Raw genomic sequence first — 21,668 nt, 5'->3', positions numbered from 1 at the left:
TCTTTAGAGTAGGTACAGGAGGTGGTGGTAAAAGTGGAGAGTGGTGTAATTTTGAATTATAAATAACTGCAAATAATCTGTATTATTTCCTGAAATTTACTTGGTTCCTGTCCACTGATGGGAAAATAATGACAATATAGTTATGGGATACATGCTGAACTCAACTCAACCTCAATCTCAACTCAAGTTCAACTCAGCTCAGCTCAGCTCAGCTCAGCTCAGCTCATCTCAACTCAACTCAACTCAACTCAACTCAACTCAACTCAACTCAACTCAACTTCAGCTGTATTGTCCAGAAGGAAATTTAATTTGCAGCAAATACCACAAAACATAACATAGGGAAAATCTCATAAAATAAATGCAATAAATTAAAAATTAAAATTAACAGACAAAGCAGACTGAAAGGAGCCACTCCTGCCTCATTGAAAGTACTGTGCTATGTTTAAAGTACCAAAATGTACACGTTATAAGAGCCAGTCCTTTAGTATTTAAGATTGTTCAGTATTTTTATTGCCACTGCAACATAGTCTCTGGCACGCTTTGTTTATAGCACCCTAAACCGATGGCCTAAAAGAAGAAGCAAGAACTCCTTACAGAGTGGGTGATCCCGGGCAATCCAAAATTGAGTAGGCCTTCCTGGTGAGCTGCTTAAGGAAAATGTCCTTAAGCTGAGGTTAATTCACCCCAATCACTTTACTGGCTACTTTGACCAATCCAGGTGGCCTGTTTTTATTAGCCAGGATAAGGCTACCAACTAGGCCATGATACTAAAAGTGTTTATTTATTTTTTTAGTTTATTTATTTATTTATTTTTTTCGGTCTTAACAATTTTACCATAAATTTATGAAAAAAAGGTTAAATAATACCAAGTCATTGTATCAAAATAAACCAAAACCAAAACATAATATTCTCTGCACCGAAAAAAAGGTATAGGATGAAGCCTGAGCTTATTGTGCCTACCCTTAATACAAACACTACCCATACTCTGCCCAAAATAGCAATTTAACAGAACAAGTGGATACTAAAAGTGGATTCAATGAAATTACAATAAAAAAGGGACATTAGAACATTGCACACCCTAAAAGAGTTCATTCTTCTGTAAAAATACATGTGCTGATGAATCTTTTCGTAGATGGTGTCAGTATTTATACAATTTATTATCAATAACAGTGCCCAAGTATTTGTACTCTGTGACGATGTTCACACCATTGCTCTGGATTCCTTTGTGAGTAGGGCAGGGCTGTGACTTCCTGAAGTCAGTGATCATGTCTTTAGTTTTGGAGACTTGAATCTTGAGGAAAAAATCCTCACACCATGATACAAAATCATCTACCACTTGTTCATGATCGGACTCCTCATTATTCAAAAGGCTAACAATGACTGTATCATCAGCAAACTTTAAGAAATGCCTGTTTCCATGATTGCTTCTGCAGTCATTTGTACATAAAGAATAGAGGAGAGGACACACCTGGCACATTTCAATGAAAAAATGCCTATTAATTTCAAACTCTTTCTGCTAGTATCTACTTATACAGACTTTGTGTTACATTAACAGATTTAACCTGTCCTGTCAGAGTCCCCCTGTTACAGTGAAAGTTTCTGGAAACAGTATTGAGTAGTTGTGCTTTGGCTGTGGCAAGCAAGGATTATAGTGAGTAATAATCAAATGTAAATGCTGAGATTACGAAATCCTGTCCTTAAATTTCCTTTGCATAATCATCCCATAAACCGGATTTATTTTATTACCCGTTTGGTCTGATATTGGCAAGAAAAGGCATGCTCACAGAACCAGTTGGACTGAAGAGAAAAGACATGTCTTTATCCCATTCACCCTGGGAACAGGTGCAAAATTATTTTTACAGGTCTTGCTTTCAGCCACCTTTGTGAAGCAACAATTAAATTAATTTATCCTTTGTCTAAATATGAAATACCCTATTCTTAGATAAATATTGATGCCGTCTGATATATCACTTTGGCATCACTTTGCTGAAGCAAGAACTAAAATTCTGTATGCCTCCTTTGTTTTAAGACCATTTACCTTCTTGAGTGTTTTCTTGAATTTTTTTTTTTTTTTTTGTGTGTGTGTTGATAACCCAACTTCAAGATGATACGTAGGCTATGCCTTTATTTTATTTTTGAAATGAGAATCTCTGTTGACAATCTCATATTCCTCATCTGAGCAATAACCGTGCCATGTTGTTTGTGACTGAAAATCACGCAAGTAAACTATGACTGCAGGTCAGCATTCTCATGAACACTAGGAAGTGTAATTCACAGACTACATACTCATAAAACATACCACACATTGCTAGATAAAGCAGACATACTACATAACTTCTGGTGCCTCATCAACAAAGACTGTGTAATCCACATAATATGTATTTTGCTTGAGCATTGAAGCTGCAGCTATGTGCAAGGCACTTCACAACAGATAAAGGTAAAGACGACTATAAGAATATTATATTATAAAATTTAATCTGTGTAGGGTAGGAGTTATGTGTTTCCAGGTCTGGGTATTGGTGAAAATGCTAACTGCAGAATTCTATACATACTACAATTTTGGGATGAGTTTGTTTGGGAGCCTGCAGATAATTCTGCATCAGGAAAGTGAGGTACATATAGAGTAATACATTTGTGGGAAGGCTATTTAATTACTATGTAGTGGTCTGTAAAGAATAAAACATAACTAGGTTCAAGTAGAATCCTATGGGTTACTGATATATAGTAGAAGACATACATATTCTTGAAAACATTGGGCTTGATTCGCTGCCTCCAACTGAATATCAAGCAACTGTGACCTCACTAAACAACTGCAACTATTCGGTTGTATTTCAGGTGTTAGGAAACTTTGACTCCTTTTTGGAAAATGCTTAGGTCTTGTCACACTTTAAATGGATGTGTAGATGTCAATTTTAAAATGTTTCACTCAGTTTACTGGTTTAGACACATTTGTTCACTGTAACCCAGCAAAACCACAAAGTGCAAATCTTAAGACATCTGGAATTATCCGAAGTGTTGGGGATCTACATGAGATATCATTGTGGTGGTTTAAGAAATACAGTTTTCATCCCATGCAAAAAGACCACTGTACATACTACTGGCTATTCTGAGTAAGTTTTGTAGAAATGACCAGACTAATGATTTCATCTACACATTGAAAAAATTTATAGATTTATTATGCTCTACTGTGACCCATCTCCGTATGTTGAGGTGCAACAATAAGCTACAAATACAGACAGAAATCTTTATAAAGCAATTTAAACTTCCTAGAATGGTGCATTCTGGGTCAGAGGCAGTGCAGACAACATTTTTCAACAGAAGTGAGCCACATTTTCCCTTTCCATCTTCAGCATCCTTGCTGCTTGCTGGCCTTTTTTGGGCAGCACTCTTGCCTAACAGCAAGAAGGTCGTCGTTTCGAATCTCGGCTAGGGGCCTTTCTGTGTGGAGTTTGCATGTTCTCCCCGTGTCCACGTGGGTTTCCTCCCACAGTCCAAAGGCGTGCAGATAAGCCGATTGGAGACCCTAAATTGCCCATAGGTATGAGTGTGTGAGTGAATGGTGTGGGTGCCCTGCAATAGATTGGCAGCCTGTCCGAGGTGTATTCCTGCATCTCACCCAATGAAAGCTGGGATAGGCTCCAGCACCCCCCGTGACCCCACTCTGGATAAGTGGATATAGATAATGGATGGATGGATGGATGAAGTCCTGAGCCATGAGGTGCTCAAAATTATGCTTTATTAAATCTCATACAATAACAGGAGGAAATGATGCAGTTAAAGAATGAAAAGAGTATGGAAATGGTGAGAGCTGAACAGAGCCACACTACACTCCTTTCTTTTTATTTATTCATAGGATGTTTATAACAAAAGTAAAAAATTAAGTTTGTTTACTAGTTGACAAAAATAACTCCAAAAGTCACTCCATTATTTTTTTTAATTGAATGGTGAGTAAAAAAATACATGTGGAGGGCAAAACATAGCAACTAGTTTTTAAAAACTGCTTGACAGAATTACAAGAGTTACAAATATAGAAGAGGAAATATAGGAGACATTGTAGTCCAGGAACTAGGCACAGTACTCTTGAGCATCCAGAGGGACTTTGGGTGGTCAGAAGAAACCAATTGTCTCATGGTCAAGCTTGTCTGTCTCTTGACGAAGCAGTGTTAATGGCTTGTTTTCATGGGGTAGTGGTTTATGGACACACAGGTGCACATATTTGTTTCCGTCTACCTCGACCTGCAGGAGAAGTATACAACGATGAGGACATTGGGCCACTTGCCGGACAGGTCTCTCTGTCTTGGTCTCGCACACACTTAAACATGGTTCTTCACATTTTATCAATTTTCCATACATATGCTTCTATTAATACTTATCAATGAACAAGAAATAAAAACATTGCAAGACCTATGTTTGAATTGAACCACATAAGAGAGCCAACATAGTGCTAGGTAGACTAGCTAGGCCTTTTGTGATTGTAATACTTTGTTTGTTTATTTGCAATTGGACAGAAATTACAATCAAGAAATGCAATTTATTTGACGGAAATCCATAGTGTTAATCTGGCCATAGCCGTACTCTGAAAACATTTTAAACCATGTCATTGATCTATAACTGAACATGCCTTAATGAAGTAGTTGGTTCCGGCTACCACTTGGGAAGTGAACGTCATTGCCTTGAACTTATTGAACTTCATCCCAGCTTTCTCCTCTGACTGTGCCTTAACCTTGGAAAACACACACACACACACACACAGAATGAATTCATTCATTACAAATGGGACACCTGTGACACAGACCACGTCTTTCAATCCTTCTGAATGTTGCAAACTTAATACAATTTTTGCCACCAAAGTTTATGTGTTATGTTACAGTTACTAAATTCATTAGTATCAGAAATATGATGTCTACTTTGATCTCAAAAGCAACAATGTGCTCCATCAACATTAAAGTGGAGGACACTGATGCCATGATAACTGAATTTGACAGCAGTACATTACATTACATCTAACTCCCACTGTGCAGGGGGAATCGTGTAAAGAGTGGAAAGTCGGTTGCCATACGGATTGCGCCGCGCAATGGATAAGAAGAGGCGAAGCAGAACTACCAAAATCAAAACCTTATGATCCCAAGCAATGATCATCTGTGCAGCCAGACGGAGTTTTTCCTTTAAAACGGCTGACACAACAGCAACGCCCACATTTTAATCGTGAGTATGAGTCACAAAGTCCCGTGTTGTAACCGCATTCCTCAAAACAAGGCTCTTCTCAACTGCACCTGGACAAACAACGCATATTCATATTCTATACAGTGAAACAGGACAGCAACCCCTAACTGAATTCGTGGAAGGCACTATTCTGTTCAATTGACCTACTGGATTCTGTTCTATTGTAATTCCAGCCATTATTGTTTGTGTGCTAACTATCAAAGATACATTTGCAGTTTGCAGCGCTCGTCGTTTTATATAAAATGTCAAGTGAGTTCACTAAAGGCTCGTGGAATAAATAAGAGGAGAAGTTAGCATAAGAGCTTATAAATACGCACTGAAAGCTTATAAGAGCTGAAATACACGAAGCCAATCCTCAAGATCGTTTTAGACTCTGGCTGAACTGTTAGCTAAAAAATCACCATTTAAGCTCGTAGTCTGAATATTGGCAGATCTGCCCGGCACATTCAGTAATTCGCATGGTGAAAATGTTACGTTAAATATGAGTAAAACGCTATTACTGTCTGTAGCTAGGCTATACATTCCAAGGGTCGCAAATACAGTTGAACATATTATCTCACTGAATGAATGATAGTAGAACATATTATCTCACTGAATGAATGATAGTAGCCTATTCGTTCAAGGGATAATTGGAGATTCACTTTTACCTTATCACAGATTTTCTGCACCTCGGGAGTGGCGTCCTGTGGTGGTGCTGCTCCTCCACACAACATCGGCATAGTGATCAGAGTGAATTTACGAACACGAAAGACAGTGTTGTTTTGGACAAGACAGAGCAAAACAATTGTAGCATACGATGCGTTCTGTCAACTCAAGACGGCAAAACTTCCATATTTATTTTGTGAAATCATGTGACAGGGTTAGAGCGTACCAATTGATCAATTCAACTCAATCCTGCAATTTAAAATTGGCTGCATTAATCTGATAATTTATAATAAATAAGAACACGAAAATACCGCTATTAACGTTACAAACAACCCATGAATATATATTTTTAAAAATGTGTCTTGCTTTCCCTGCTCTCCCTTCCCATAAATTGGTTTGTTCCGTGAAAGCGCGTCTTCCGCCCATAGACATGTATGTTCTTATGTACGCTTCAGCCGTCAGCTAACGTAAGCTCGTGAAGCCCCGGAAGTTAGCGCGTACTGCGTATGTTGAGGGCAAAACGTAGGAGCTCCCGTTAAAGTGAATGGGAATATTATGCTTTTGAAGGGAAAATAAAAAGCTTTCCCGATGTATTTTGAAACACGATTAACGACCGTTACGTTCCATATGAAAAACAGACTGTAAAAGTAGTCTATGTAATAGGGCCATGTAATAAAATACGTAGGCTACATTTTACATTAATATTTCTCAGGATTTCTGGAAACAAACTGCTACACACAGCCTACTGAAATTTATGATCACAACTACGCTCTATGGCTTGAAACCTCTAGGGCGGTGGTAACCAACCCTGTTCAGCAGGTTTTCACTCCAACCCTAACAAAGGACTCAACAGTTAAAGATCTCATTGAGCTGCATATTAGTCGAGTCAGTGGAGACAAATTATGGTTGAAATGAAAATCTACATGATGGTAGATCTCCAGCAACAGCGTTGTTACTGGTCTAGGGCCTCCCAATAAATAATAATATTTCTCTATATAAAAAAATAATAGCTCTCTATAGTAGGATCGTGGTAGTTATTTGAGCAAGGGCGGTTCTGGTGCTGTACAGATGGCCCTGCAGTGGGATGAAGGTGTACGGCTTGATAGAGCTTTTATATGTATTTGTGTGTATATGTACTTACTTATATGTCTTTAGGGCTCTCCTCCGGATGGAGTTGTACTAACTTCAAATGCAAATTATTTGCATATAATCAACTCTAGACCTTTTGTTCGCTTTCTTGTGCATGAGCTATTGCTGGAAAGACTCACGGCGCTCAACAGCCAACTGTCCAATTACCTTTGCTCCCCTAAGGGGGGGGGGGGGGGGGGGTGTATAAAAAGAGATGTAATTCCTACATCACCCAATATAGATGCAAATACCCTCAAATGACAGTCTGCACTGCAGGCTCATATTCATTGTTTTATTTCAAATCCAATGCATTGGAGAACAGAGCCAAAACAACACAAATTGTGTCACTGTCCCGATACTTTTGCTCTCCTTAAAAACCAGAAAAACAAGGAATTGCTTTTTGACAATTGATACACAGAGATGATTCGAATTTCATTTTTGAGTTTTAATAAATTTACATTTCAGTGAAGTTGAGGGTCCACAAGAGAACTTCTCTTTTGCATAAATCAATTTCTTGTATTGCATATAAGTGGAAAAGCAATCACAGCACAATAATATTTAGTCTGCAATATACATTCCTGTATTTTTTTATAGGTGAAAGAAACAAATTGCAAATACAATTTTAACAATTATCTTATATACAAATATATATTATTTAGTGGGGGGGGGGGGGGGGGGGGCATTCTGCTCTCTAGGGAGAATTTGAGGAGTTGTTGACAATTTTGGAAGTCAAGACATTGAAATAATCTGCTTTTTCTTCTTCCTCCACATCCTTTTCTTCCTGTCCTTCCCTCCTGATGTTCAAGGGACTTGTCTTGAGGAAGGACTGGTGGCTCTGGGGAAGGCCCCTAGAGTGGACAGCTACGTGCACTGGGTGCCGGACCCTTCGTCGCCTCCCCTACAGAAAGAACTTGTCAGTGATTTTCGGATCTGGCCACACTGGACAGGCACATGTCTATCATGACATTTGTGAGGTTTTGCTTGAGAACTCAGTCACATGCTTGCAGTCACATTGTATCAGATAAGAGATGTATCTCATGTGCCATTCTGAGAAAACTGCAGTACATACAGTTGATATGTTGATATTTACACACATATGAAGTGCAAAGTGGGCGTTTTAAAGTAGCTTTCAAACACTTTAGTAGCTGAAGCACTGATCATAAATACCTTACTGTGATGAATTCTACTCAAGTAACTGTCAGCATACTTGAAGTACAATTAGAAATATCAGAACAATTCTGACACATTTCAGGTGTTTAATACCTGTAGATTAACTCTAACATAAGTTCAACTACATTAATTAAATGGTTGTTATAAATCTATGGCAGAGTGAGCAATAACAATGGCTTCCATCTTCTTGCCATGAGACTCTTGAGAGCAAAAAACTGAACACTGACCTAGGAGTGGTAAGCACTGTGGTGCCTGAGACACACACACACACACACACACATACACATGTGGGAGAATGAAAAAAAACAATGTTGTTCTCACCTGACATGACACCAGAAGAGCAAAGAGTACACCCAATACTGCAAAGCCCAGAATCCCACTCACAATGGATACAATCAGTGAAGAGGAACTGGAAACTGTAACAGAGAGAGGAAGTTCATGAGACATTACCACTGGTGTACTATGGTGGAGCAATGCAGAAGTGTGTTGAGGGGCAGCTGAGGGCTTGCCTTGTGACATGTCCGTCTGAAGGAGCAGGGTAAGTTTCCCCTTTAGTGTGCCATGAGGAAAGGTACTAAGTTCACAGCAGTATTCTCCGCTGTCATTGGCTCTCGTCTCAAGCAATGTGAATCTGTTCAACGTCACCACAGAGATGCGTTCTCGGTAGCCAGTGTTGACGCTTTTTCCATGGTCTCTGTGGAAGACGAGCACCTTTCGCCCATCACACCTGTTCCACTCCACCTGGAATACCTTACCATCCCCATCCAGGTCACAAGTGAGGGTCACAGGGTTTCCAGTCAGGGCTGTCATGTTCCTGGGTGTGGTCACTCTTGTAGCCAGGGACCCTGAGACAGGGAGGAAGGGAATTTCAAGCCCTAACTATTAGAGAAATGTGTTGTGACCAGAAATAATCAGCACTGCACTTTGACTCCATGCAAACATAAGATATACTTGTACATTGTATGCATTCTCAAAACCTGTTTGGCCCATTGACATGCATACATAGATATACCAGCCCTATAGAGTGTTACCGTTTGTAGTGCAAAAACACGGAAGTGAGTTCGCATTTTTGAGCCATGGGTTCCCTCGGCAGATTTCCAATGTAACGTAAGCCCATATAGCAACTTGTTACTGATTTGAAATTAACGGCTGAGATATTAATGGGTGTAATTTATCGCATATAACAAAATGTGAAACTTTTTTTAAACTTACATTAAACATATGCCTTATTTTCTGCAGAAAACGAAATCCCTATGGGAAAAAAAAAGCATTGGAATTCTGGCGGAAGAAACTTCCAAGTTGGCCAACAAAAAGAAGTCATTACTGTAATGCTCTATTCTTGCTTAAATAACGAAATAACTAAAATAATATTATTTCATTAGCATTAGTCTACCCAATTAAACATTCTGTAAAATAAAAAAACTATACAATTCTTCAACATTAAATTCTTCAATCATGAAATAAAGCTAATCTTACTGTTCATGGCACAAAACATGTTTGTTGACAATTAAAAATAGTTTGAAACATGAAATGAAAGAACTGAACTTTTTAGTGGTTAGTGGGAAATGGCCCTTGACAGAGCTCCTACTATTCCTATAGTCTACCCATACCAAAAACTATAACCCAGGAACAAGATGCTGGTTCTTCGAGTTTTCATGTTTTAGTAGGACAGTGGCAGCTGCTGTATGAGGTTGTGTATCCCTGTGTGGTTGTGCTGGATGTTTTTTGTGTGCCATCTACTGCACAAGTTTGAGGGGCACAGCGCTTGCTGGTGTGCTGCAAAGTATATTTGAGATGCAATTGGAAAGTGGTGGTTTTTTGGCCTCAGTCACCATGTTGTGGAAAACGTAGTGAGTTGGTGAGTTGCCTGCCTCGTAATTGCAGGTAAAGGGACTGCCCCTCCCCCTGTGCCTGTGGGCTTTTAAAATAGTTTTTGCTTACACCTGCAACCATACATCACAATGCGTTTGGCTGACCTCTACTGGGGAACTTAGGGTAAGGGATGGGTAGGGGTCGGATCATAACAGCTGTACTTACTCCTGCATCCTGCCCATGAAACAATACTGGATATACAGAATTATCAGTATTGGAATCATCAGTATATGGTTCTGTCAGTCAATGTTTTCCAATAGGAAATGATTTATAATTGATGATGACAAATTTCATGCAATGTGAGTTAGCAAGCAAGCTAGTTAGTCGAGTGGAATTACCACTAACAATAAACTTCCATCCTTGAACTGCTCTTTAGTGATTACTTGTATAAACTGTTCACTATACCCCTGGTTTTCAAAATCTAATTTGTAGAGTATAGCTATATATATTTTTATTTTTATAGATAAGCTCTGGTTTGTACATTTGAGGGTGCACCACACTCGCACACTTGTATTTTGAGGAAATCTTTCATTGTGGTATGCAATGGTTTTTTTGGTGTGCTTTACCAGCTCCCCAAACAGAGTCTCCTGACAATTGTAGGGACATAGTCAGCATTTTTTTTTGCCTGATGTGCATTTTGTCCTGAGTGAAATTTAGTATCAGCACATTAACATGATCTCCCACTGCCCATTTGCTCTGATGTGGCAAAATCACATTGCAGACACATCTAAATCCTTTTTCTGTTCCCTGTACACCTGTTTGGGCACTTAATTCTCTTTCAGTATTAGTTTTATTGCTTGTCTGTCCCAGCCCGATGTGATATGAACTTGACAATTTTTAACATTGACATAGGGTGACCATATATTGTATTTCATAAAAAGGGCCAGGAGATGCGGGCATTATGAACATAATAATAAGGCTGAGGATCCAGTCTACATTGGATTATCAGCCTTATTATTACGGTATATGTCATTACCGCACATAAGCAGAAGCAGAAATGAATTTTTCTTTTGATTCGTCGGTTCCTGCTCGGAGGATATAGACCCATATAGCTGTACACAGATGTCATCTGATCTACAATAATAAATCTATTTCTTTGTTTATATACGGTCTAGGGAATGAGCAAAAGATAATCAGATATTGTTAGGAATTTAGAAATCCTGGTTGGATGGATATTTTTGGTGAGAAAATGTCTGGGAAAAGGAGAAAACCTGATTATCCTAATTTGTATCAATACAAAACCTCATTAATGAATCCCCCTCCCACCTGTAAGGTAGGCCTGGAAAGTTTCCACATTTACCCCCTTGAATGTATCTGAACATCATCATTAAGAGTAGATTCTCCTACCAACAATAGTATTTTGTTCTCTGCACCGAGTGTGACGACCCCATTCTTCGCAAGTATCTCTCTTATTTTATCTGCTTGTTCAGAGAAAGCCATACCTGAACAGTAATTCGATCTGGGTCTTACCGGTGATGAAAAGCAGCCCGAGCAGCAGGATTATGTTCTGGATCCTGTTCTGAAAGAGCAGTGCCTGATCAGGCCATATGACCCTCATGCTGCTGCGTCTCTGTGAAGTCTACAGCAGAACAGGAAGCGCATTGTTCACTTAACCATGGTGCTCATTATGAAACTCACGCCAAGGATGGAGAGATTAAACAGATGCAACAACATCGTGGGCAAGGAAGAAACAGATAGGGGACCAGATAAAATTGATACCATAATTATTCCATAGTCAGTTGCATGTATTAGCAGCATACATACCAGCATATGAGGGTGTCACAGTACACTCTTCAGTAAGGTATGTGCTATACTGGAACTACAAACATGAAGGGAGGTAAAATATTATCATATAAAACAGCTGTGACGATCTGAAAGCAGTTATGTTCATAACATATTTTGAGAAAAAAAGGTAGAGAAGTGGGGGGGCTTAACTGCTTTCATTTCTCTCGCTTCATCTGCAGAAACGAGGCCTTCTGCACCATGAAACCACTTCCTGTTTCCTGCAGGGCTGAAGCATGTGGGCTTCACCACGGGGACCCGTTTTATTCTGCACTGACGCCTCTGTGCAAGCATGGTGGTCTACAAAGCCACTGCTAGGATTCTCGCATATGCCAACTCTGCTCTGAAAACTAAAGAACTGTGTGTAAACCTCTGACCTATAAATACAAACAGCCCTTACATAAGGGCTTCATGTAGGACATCCCCTGCCCAAATGAAGAACTGTAATGACCTATGATTCATTTTACCAGGGTGCTTTTCAAATAGCCCAATGAAATGCTTGGAGCTGTGAATGTTCAAATTAATATTTTTCTGTTGTTCATGAATTAGAATTTTTCATTCTATATTTCATTGAATAATGTGCTCTGTCACCAAGGAAATATGCAATGAAAGTGTGAGTCTAGCATCATGGACTCTCAAGTGAGATCAATTCCCCTTTTTCTGTTGCATGTTTTTTTTTTTGGTTTATTTGCTTTCAGTTCTCAATTTATGAATACATTATTACATTAACTACTGCCAACGCAGATATAAGCATTTCACTAATTAATATAAAACATCATTGTTACAGTTGCACAACTGTCCAACAGAAGGAAACTAGACCCAAGCGCAAAGCCTGTGACTCAAGTTGGCAGAGGACTGAAAAAATGTATAAAAGGCAAGTTTATTCCCATCGATAAAAGTTTGAATTTTCAGCCTGGGGGAGGGCATGCAAATAGAGAAGAGATCAAGAAACATTTGTGCAACACAAATGTTCTGTGGTGTCTGCCAAGTGGTGAGGTTTTTCTGACATGAAGAGAAGTCGGGCTGCACTGTCAGCGTCTGAGAAATATATATTATGAAACAAACTGACTTGATGGTAAGTGGCATGAACTCATAACTCAGTGATTGCTAGAGACACCTCAGCATGCTAGGGGTTGGCTAGAGACTACTTGGTATGCTGGGGGTTGGGGAAGACAGTGTAAGCGTAAGCAGCCTCCAGTTGTCATATCTCTGATCATCAGTGTACAAACAGAAATGAACATTTTTTCCCAATAGTAAAACGATTGCCATGTTAGAAGTAACTGTTACAATATCACATTTTCAGTGCCCTAGCAAATGTGGTTCAAACTGTTTAAATATGTTTCAGATATATGACATTCCAAAGTATTCATATCCCAAGGAATTAGCATATCTGATAGCTTTATTAATTCAAAATTGCAATAAATAATGATTATCTTTCATGATAATATGCATTAGCTTAGGTGGAGTTAATGTGCACACCAGAACAATTTTTGCTTGAACAATGAACTACATTGCTAGTAGTTCATGCAATGCAGACATGTAGGCATCCAGTTGTTATTATATGGATTTTTACCAGTTTGTTTTAAGTCCATACTGCTTATTTAAAACTAATTAAAATCCTGTTTTTTGTTTCAACTTTGAAATGAACAATCCATCACAATGTGAAAAGTAGAACATTTATATTCTCTTCTCACGATGAGCGTTTTTTTAAAAACTCCTTACAAATCATCAATATGCCACAGATGTCTGATATTTCACAAAAATACTTGTACTTAAGATTAACAACATTTAAAGTCAGAAGGGTGTAATGATTAACCAGTGGATTTTTAACTAAGATTTCATGGAAATTTCTGCAAAATTTCTTTGCTATGTGACTATATCAGGACGGAGTGTGGCGCAGTGGGTAAGGAACTGCGCTTGTAACCGAAAGGTTACCCGAATCCCGGGTAAGGACACTGCCGTTGTACCCTTGAGCAAGGTACTTAACCTGCATTGCTTCAGTATATATCCAGCTGTATAAATGGATACAATGTAAAGTGCTAAGTAAAAAGTTGTGTAAGTCGCTCTGGATAAGAGCGTCTGCTAAATGCCTGTAATGTAATGTAATATTTCTGTGCTTTAGGTAGGAACCATAAGTAGTCTTGCAGAAATCCCATGTCCATGCACCTAAAATGTTTTACCTACATGATTCAGGCCTGGGAATATGCTGACACAATAACAGCTATCATAAGTAAAGTACAGCAGGTTAAACTCACCTTTGGGTTTGGGGGAAGTATTAAGCAGCCTATTCTCTTCTATGGGAATGTTGTTCATTTTCACAAGCTTGGGGAAATCTCATTTGTCAAAATATTTATGACAGTGATTATATAACATTAAACACTTCATACATTCAAAAATATTCATTCATTCATAAGATATCAGTTGCATATTCTGGGTTATTCTGTTGCTACAGTAATCCATGCAAAACTGAATGATGAAAATCAGCATTGGCATGATCACTGTCACGTCACCTGTTTCCAAACTTCCTTAGTTTTCAAACTACCAAACCAAATAGTATGTTGTATTAACAGCTGCCATTAAGGGGGGCTGTGAGGGCATTCTGATGCATAGTGCAGAAATGTAAATATGAGGTCAATTATACCAGCAGTAAAGCAATGCACACACAAACTCACACTTAAAAACGTCAAGTGTCAAAATATGGGCCAGTGTCACTTGCAACCAGTGAGAGCACTGCATTTTACTGACTGATATCACCACATTTCTGGGCAACCAATGTGCAGAAATTCAGTAACAAGGCACAGAGAAGATAATGAGAGATGAGTCCCTATAAATGTAATGCAAGGGCAGTATTGTGCTAAACCTCAAATGCCTAATATCTATAGTATATATGTGACCAAATATACACCATTAGAGTTTGTCTGCATGTTGGCTAGTGATACCATACTGCCATCCAGCGATATACAGTGGAAAAGCCAGGAAGCCAACCACACCAACCCAAAACAAAAGGGAACTGCACAAGTGCTGACAGGAGGTGAAGCTAAGTGTGCATGCACATGTACTGAGATTGCAGAATTGAATTTCACCACCCATCAGCACCATGGCAAAATATTTTTTGCAGCTGCATAAATCCCACGTCTTTGACGTACGAGAAACAGGGTGCTACACAAGGTCAGTAAGGCTTAAGGAGGGGCCATCAGTGGAAGAACTCATGGTCAAGAACTCGGTCCAGTTGCCGAGAAAACCACGCGAGTAGGTCCCGGTATCGACGATGAGGCCCCACAGGTGTCTTCGTCCCTGCTTCTGACGTAGGGCTAGTCGTGCCTCACGCTCTGTCACATTGTAGCTGACATTGAAGAACTGCACTACGAGCAGGTGCAGCAACCCCCCTGTCACAATGCTGCAGTACCAGGAACAGGTGAAACACAATGCCGTGCTGCAAACACACAAACACACGCAACATCACAATTCAATACACAGAAATATATGTTACACCTTCTGTGTGTTGAAAGTTGTGTCTAAATACCCAGCACACAATCCAAATAGGGAGCATGTTGTGTGTTGAGTTAGACCCTCTGTTGAGTTGTACTCAAGCGCTGCACAGTTGTACCTCAATATATTCAGTTATAGCACAATCATCGGGCTTAGCTTCTGGAGCTGAACAGAGGGGTCTCTCTTGTGTACTTGGTGTAGATACCAGTCCAGTACATAGATTTTTGTCTGTGTTGTGCTGGGTCAGGGTACCTGTGCTGGGTTTAGATCCCAGGATTATGCGGTTGTGTCCGTGTTGTGTGTAGCATTAGGGTACCTATGTGGGGTAAGAACCCCAAGACTATGCAGTTGTGTCTGTGTTGTGTGTAGAGTTAGGGTAACTGTACTGGATGTAGACTCTGCGACTATGTGACTGTGTCTGTGTTGTGTGTAGTTTTAGGGTACCTGTACTGGGTATAGACTCCAGGGCAGTACAGTAGGGCAAACAGCGTGTTCTGCTTGGGACACACACTGCGTAGAACCAGGCTTATCCCATACACTGATGTTAACAGGAAGAGGAGGAGCGTCAGCAGGAAGCAGCGGTGATTGGCCTGTCCCACGCAGCTGTTAATCCTGGTCCACATTATAGTGACAGAGACGAAACAAATGTACTGAGATCCTTGGTTCATCTCTCTCTGCATTCATGCATTCACACACATACACACCACTGCAGAACCAAAACTCTCTTCATCAAGATCAGTGCTAGCCAATAAGGTTTATCAAGGATAAATTAATAAATATGTAGGAATCAAAGGTATTTGCCATCAATGTTGGACACAATAACAAATTCACAAGTAATTAATCCACATTATTAAAATCTCAAATATGAAAAAATCTTTGAGTGTGTGTGTGTGGAAATGACAGATCTGCAGAAAGGAACAAATAGCCCCAATGTTTCTCTCATTCCCAGTGAATATAGTGCTTTATGCTTTGGTATCATTTCATTTAAATAGCACCAATTAAAAAATCATGATCAGCAACTAACATCATCAGATTCTTTAGTCCTGATTTGAAGTAAAACTTACTAATAGTACCAGTTTTATCATTCTTGAGTGGTAGGTCATGAATTCCAGCTAAAGCACTATAATCCATTCACTCTTGTCTGAAACATCATGCAGCCGTTTGCAGTTGTAAATGCTCTATTGCAAGATCAAATGAGGTTTTGATTTGAGATGCTCCTTAACATTTTTCCAAACACATTTTGAACTCTGATTTTTTTTCCTCATAATTAGAAGGCCAAATTGTATTCACAGACCAGACTCATCACTGCAAAATGATCTATCAATGCAGTAGAGTGCAGGCGAGACTGTGGTAATGCATGCCATTAGCTGCTACCTCTTTTCACTATGTATTTGGAGGAGTACACTTCATATAGACTACCATCAGGCATGCTGCAAGCATCTGAATCACAACAGGAGTCACTGCTGCATGATGACCCACAGACAACCCCACTGAATCAGACCAACCCTCTAGTGGCGGCGCTACCAACAATCATGTGCGGTAAAAGGCCACCCAGTGTTTTAGCAGAATGAATCACCCAGCCACCACATCATGTTTCTCTAGTGTGTGGGAACAGATGACATAGACCCTTCCAGACAGACAGAGGTGTTTAATGAAACCCACCAGACACAGTGGTGGTCCAAGCGGCGAACACAGAAGCCACAGATTCGGCAGTGCCCTGCTCGAGGAGGCTGCACGACCCTGCAGGTGTGACACCAGTTACTCTTCGCGCTCTCACTGGGCCTCGCGTACAACTGCTCCGCCGGACTTACGCCATTGCGGGGGGCGCAGGCGAGCTCAGGTGGACCGCCATGGTCGATCACACTGTTTTGGGTGTCAGCTGGGTGGGGCTTCAAATACCCCGGGTCCCTCTTGGTCAGGGCGAGGAAGAACAAGGTGAACACCACACCTATCGTCACAGTACAGAGTTGCAGGAGGCCTACGTCACCTCGCGGCACCACCTCCGTGAGGAAGAGGTAGTACATGTAGCCGAGGGAGAAAAGAGCGAGGCTGAGGAAAAAGAGGCTTCGGCCCTTCCTCCGGTGCGTTGCATAGTAGTACCACAGCACCAGCACTGGCAGCCCAATCATCACCAACACACCCAGGAACAAGTGCAGTGCTGCCAGGCGCAGTAGGACAGGGAGCAACACCAGTGGCGGAATGACAGACAGGTCGACCTGCCTTGCCCCATAGAGCCAGGGCACCCGCAGTCTGTCCTGCACTACCGCAACCACCTGCGAGAGGGCGCCCTCTTTCTGGGCCTCCCCCTTGAGCCACCTGAGAGAGACAGAAGTGGTGAGGAGAGAAATGGAGAGAGAAAGTGACAGATAATGGGGAAAAAGAGAAAAAGAGCAATAGTGTATTAAGGGGAGACAGCGATACAAGAAGACAACTGAATGACAACTTCTAACATCGCCTTAAACCTAAAGTTCCCCACTGCTCCTCACCTATCACAGGCCTGATCCAGGTGCTCACAGTCACAGAAGCAGGCTGCCATGTGAGTCCGTTCCCCTTCATGGTTCACAAACTCACAGCAGCACAGAGGATCTTCTGGCTCTGCTGCCTTTCTGGCTCTCTTCGCCATAATGGCTGGCCTTTCAGTCTATTGTACACACTCACAAGCCTGCAGAGAGGAATCGAAGAGGAGTTCAAAGAGCCTTAACCCTGCCCCGAAAGTTGATATCCCTGTTGCTTCGACACACTAGAATCTGGTCTTAATGACAGAGTCAATTTATTTAAGGGGAATAGACAAGTCTCTAGTTTTTATTGTGCGGTGCACAAACTGGGTCAGATGTGCTCAGTGTTCCCTTTTTATTTTTAGTTAACCTAATTCCTTGCCAATGCCTTTTATTTGCGTCCTTCGTTGGAAAGAGATCCTAGTGCACCTCATGAAAAGTGCTGCATAAAGTTATTACTATTAGTGTGGCACAGCAGGATTTTAGGTTACAGGGGGTGTGTTTACAAGCACTACACCCATCTTACCCTGATTACGGCAATACTCTGATTATTGAAATGGTCACATAAATGCCTGTATCTGATTATCTTTATCAGCATAAGGTCATAATCAGTTCATATTCAAAACTCAATTAAGACTGCTGGACTTTTGCCCAATCCTTCAAATGTTTGGTGCAAGTAGACATCCTTCTTCTTTTGCCGTTTTGAAACAAGCATGGCTGCCATTAGTGCACTGTTTCCGTTGAGCATACCCCAATCATGGAAAGAATAATGTAAATGCAGTTATTGGAGTAATCGCATAACTTATATCCCTGTGCACTCAATAATCTAAATACTGGCATAAACTGATTACTCCCAATAATCAGGGTATTGGTGTGCTTGTAAACGTAGCCAGTCTTACAGTGACCACTGATGTCCTGAGAGTGCACCAATCTGTTCAATCTAAAGTAAACCTTTTCTAGAGTTACAAGACAATATCTGGGACAACAAATGCCCCTCAATTTAAATAACATTTACAGAAAATTGCTGAGAATGTCAGGACTGGTAGGCTACTAATATGTTTGTGTATACTAACTTTTGTTACTAAAATAACCAGTGAATGCTATAGACTAATTAAAAGTCAAACTATTTATAAAATACATTCACATTTCTCCTGATACACCACTGAACAGCTCTTAGCAGAATATTTCATTTTGAAAGCAGATATTGTACCTTTTTCAGCAAACTTGAGCAAACCAACTTCAATGCTTTGGCCCAGTTTAAGAGACATTGTGGGGTACTGTTGATGTGAAGGATAAGAAAAAACAAGTACATGCCTCACTTTGTTTTCCTACAGCTTGCCTGCTTTTTCCTATGGGTCACAGGCAACTACCTACGCCAAAAGGAAAGCATCATTTCATACATATGCAATCCCCTTTGCCCTTGAGTCCACTTCAGACTTAGTATGGGGGGTACTGTACATGTGAAAGATAAGAAGACAAGCAGCCTCATCCACTTCAGTAGCATGTGCCTTTGAGGAGCAACAATCCACCCTTCTAAGACCTACATCCACATGAAATATTCTGTAAGTTATGGAACTTTGTGTTCTTGGCTATGAATGACTACAAAATGAGTATTGTACCTTATTGAACCTGTGTTTTGTAGGCTAGTTGTTCCAATGACCTTTGGTATACACTTCTGTAGGTCGCTTTGGATAAAAGCGTCTGCTAAATAAATGTAATGTAATGTAATGAAAATATTCCTTGGGCAATTTGCCACAGCACTATTCAAGTTCTGGTTTCAGCACTGGCACCGTAGTGTTATGATTAGTCTTTGATACCGAATACATCTAATCTTTGAAACACGCTAATAGCGGAAATGCAATGTTTTTAATATAGGACACAAGTTGCTATTTTCATCTGTAACTTAAGTTATTAAGTAGCCCTGGAGTATTTCATCACAGAATAACTGACAGGGTCAGGTGACGGTTGAAAAAAGAAGTTGGCACGAACTAACTCTACCAATAAGGGAAGCACGTAACATATTTAGGGTGGGGGCACTGGCTTTTCCGGACATGCCTCGCAATATGTTTGTTGATAAAGACAGCGATGCGTTTTCCTATTTTCCTTTAGCCTACAATACGAATTCAATTCTCATTCAATGCACTCTTTTAAAGTTCATAATTTCACACAATAATTAACTCGTTAAACTGAAAATAAATTATGTAGCACCATATCTATGCTGTGTTGAAAAACAGAACCGAAACCAACTGCATTAACAAGAAGTTGTTTTCTTCTGGTGACCGGTAATGTTATGCGGAAGCTACGAATGACTTACCGATTCTCGGAGAGGATCCAGGATCAGCTGGGGTGAAGGCTGTGTGACATGGGGAGTTACAACGTTCCTTGAGAAAATCGTGTCAGCTTTTAGATGTATTCTGATAACATCAGGACAGATATTTCCTTCTTATATGATTTCAGTCGTACTAAACACGCTTCAAGGTGTTTCACTATTGTTCACCATACAAACAGCGTGGACTACACTCCACTTGATGTTCCTGTTGATGGGTGGTGCCACGAGAGTGCGTCCAACGTGCGGGTTCACGAAGATGTATCTTTCCGACGCGTTCAGCTATGGGTTTGGAAAACTATCTGTTTTGTCGTGAGAGGTACACAGGGGGCGCACGCGGACTGTCAGAAAAAATTTGTGTAATGTACGCTGCTGAAAAGCATATGTAATTCACAGTGTCTGAAATTGTATTTTATCTGATTAATACTGTGATTTGTCAATTCCATGGAAATTATATAAAATTGCCCCCTAAATTTTGCTTTCAAAAACTGGGATGAAAAAACACAATTAGCAGAGAGGTTTATAATTTGAATGCAAAGGCCACTCAACACAAAATCAAACTTGCTTCGTTGGTAATGCGGTAGGGTACCTGTAAGGTTTTATGAAGTCTTCTGTTACTTACTGCTGTTCCATGTGTGGCCTTTCTGTGATATAAGATGAGCTGAGAAGTGTCCTGATTTGCTCATTGTAATTTTACATCTATTAGTCACAATGGATGCTAATTATGACAGAATCTTCACAATTTGTTAAACAGTGCAGGTCCAGTCTGAGATGTTACATGTGAATGCCTCTGGCCTCCAGCATACCAACTACAAATTTCCATTCTTTTAAAATCTCTACCCAATTGTCACAAAGATGGTCATATATAAGATGCAGACTGTTTTATCTCCCCCTCCACACTGATCATTGCACACTGAATGCTAACAGCTGAAACATCTGTGATTTTAATTTTTTTTTTTTACTTCCCCTGTAATTTACTTAGATTACTTAAAACAAATCACTACATGCTATATCTGCTTTGAGTGCTACTTGCGCCAACTCTTCTTACCCCAACTGCCGACCCCTCATGACTCAATTCTATATTTATATCTGTTTACCTTAGTGAGGCAACTGAAGAACAACAGAGGGATGAGTTATGTAGGTGCCCTTGGTCCTGTGAATGAGATCAACTTGCTATACGACATTATCATTTGGCAACATCCCATGGAGCGCAGCTGGCAAAAAAACACAGTGGTATTGTACCACTATGTATGCAACCAAAGTTATGCAACAGAGTTATATGCTGTTGATGCCTTAATACCAGAGAGAAAGGATTTCACTGTATTTGCAAGTTTGAGTTGTGTACCCAGTGATGGATGCAACAAATGTACTAAATAAAAGAATGATTGAGTTAACACTCCATTATTTTGTCATCACATCCTGCCAGAATAGGAATACAGCCTTGTTGCTCTTTATTTTTCAAATTCAAAACTCACTCCTTAAAATGTCTCGGGAGTTTTTCTTTAGTCCCTTGCTTTTTATGTGGATACATTTTTGTA

At 40.1% G+C, this 21,668-nt stretch overlaps 3 protein-coding genes across 5 annotated transcripts; all 3 read right to left on the bottom strand.

The window, feature by feature from the left end:
- Nucleotides 1-3,719: 3,719 nt before the first annotated feature.
- LOC118234850 (cystatin-B-like) lies at nt 3,720-6,270 on the bottom strand. Its single transcript, XM_035431656.1, has 3 exons — nt 5,871-6,270; nt 4,622-4,723; nt 3,720-4,236 (listed from the first exon to the last, which is right to left on the bottom strand). The coding sequence occupies exons 1-3, from the start codon at nt 5,940-5,942 to the stop codon at nt 4,108-4,110; spliced, it is 303 nt and encodes a 100-aa protein (XP_035287547.1). The 5' UTR covers nt 5,943-6,270; the 3' UTR covers nt 3,720-4,107.
- A 1,150-nt stretch (nt 6,271-7,420) lies between these two features.
- On the bottom strand, nt 7,421-13,695 carry LOC118234844 (T-cell immunoreceptor with Ig and ITIM domains-like). Of its 2 annotated transcripts, XM_035431643.1 has the most exons (5): nt 11,803-13,695; nt 11,509-11,617; nt 8,676-9,011; nt 8,488-8,582; nt 7,421-7,894 (listed from the first exon to the last, which is right to left on the bottom strand). In XM_035431643.1, exons 1-5 carry the CDS (start codon nt 11,806-11,808, stop codon nt 7,688-7,690), a joined length of 753 nt encoding a protein of 250 aa, XP_035287534.1. In that variant the 5' UTR covers nt 11,809-13,695; the 3' UTR covers nt 7,421-7,687. The 2 variants fall into 2 exon arrangements, with proteins under 2 accessions (XP_035287534.1, XP_035287535.1); XM_035431644.1 differs by lacking the exon at nt 11,803-13,695 and having other exon boundaries at nt 11,481-11,617.
- Nucleotides 13,696-14,152: 457 nt separating this feature from the next.
- zdhhc23b (zinc finger DHHC-type palmitoyltransferase 23b) lies at nt 14,153-20,437 on the bottom strand. 2 transcript variants are annotated; one of them, XM_035431637.1, is made up of 6 exons: nt 20,119-20,437; nt 19,015-19,081; nt 17,796-17,971; nt 16,972-17,625; nt 15,754-15,921; nt 14,153-15,253 (listed from the first exon to the last, which is right to left on the bottom strand). In XM_035431637.1, the coding sequence occupies exons 3-6, from the start codon at nt 17,930-17,932 to the stop codon at nt 14,980-14,982; spliced, it is 1,233 nt and encodes a 410-aa protein (XP_035287528.1). In that variant the 5' UTR covers nt 17,933-17,971; nt 19,015-19,081; nt 20,119-20,437; the 3' UTR covers nt 14,153-14,979. The 2 variants fall into 2 exon arrangements, with proteins under 2 accessions (XP_035287528.1, XP_035287527.1); XM_035431636.1 differs by lacking the exon at nt 19,015-19,081 and having other exon boundaries at nt 20,119-20,436.
- Between the last annotated feature and the right edge of the window lie 1,231 nt (nt 20,438-21,668).

This window comes from Anguilla anguilla, chromosome 9, assembly GCF_013347855.1.
Source record: "Anguilla anguilla isolate fAngAng1 chromosome 9, fAngAng1.pri, whole genome shotgun sequence".
Taxonomy (NCBI): Eukaryota; Metazoa; Chordata; class Actinopteri; order Anguilliformes; family Anguillidae; genus Anguilla; species Anguilla anguilla.
The sequence above is the reverse complement of the archived record's forward strand: the minus strand, read 5'-3'. Positions and strand labels throughout refer to the sequence as shown.

What these genes read in the sequence shown, in the direction of transcription:
- zdhhc23b (XM_035431637.1), bottom strand. Translation starts at nt 17,932, where the DNA reads ATGGCGAAGAGAGCCAGAAAGGCAGCAGAGCCAGAAGATCCTCTGTGC. An exon ending in CTGGATCAGGCCTGTGATAG is followed by an intron (nt 17,626 to 17,795) that starts GTGAGGAGCAGT and finishes TGTCTCTCTCAG; the next exon opens with GTGGCTCAAGGGGGAGGCCC. An exon ending in TTGGACCACCACTGTGTCTG is followed by an intron (nt 15,922 to 16,971) that starts GTGGGTTTCATT and finishes AATGTGGACCAG; the next exon opens with GATTAACAGCTGCGTGGGAC.
- LOC118234850 (XM_035431656.1), bottom strand. Translation starts at nt 5,942, where the DNA reads ATGCCGATGTTGTGTGGAGGAGCAGCACCACCACAGGACGCCACTCCC. An exon ending in TGCAGAAAATCTGTGATAAG is followed by an intron (nt 4,724 to 5,870) that starts GTAAAAGTGAAT and finishes GTGTTTTCCAAG; the next exon opens with GTTAAGGCACAGTCAGAGGA. An exon ending in GAACCAACTACTTCATTAAG is followed by an intron (nt 4,237 to 4,621) that starts GCATGTTCAGTT and finishes CTTCTCCTGCAG; the next exon opens with GTCGAGGTAGACGGAAACAA.
- LOC118234844 (XM_035431643.1), bottom strand. An exon ending in CGGGCTGCTTTTCATCACCG is followed by an intron (nt 9,012 to 11,508) that starts GTAAGACCCAGA and finishes TCCCTGTCTCAG; the next exon opens with GGTCCCTGGCTACAAGAGTG. An exon ending in TCAGACGGACATGTCACAAG is followed by an intron (nt 8,583 to 8,675) that starts GCAAGCCCTCAG and finishes TCTCTGTTACAG; the next exon opens with TTTCCAGTTCCTCTTCACTG.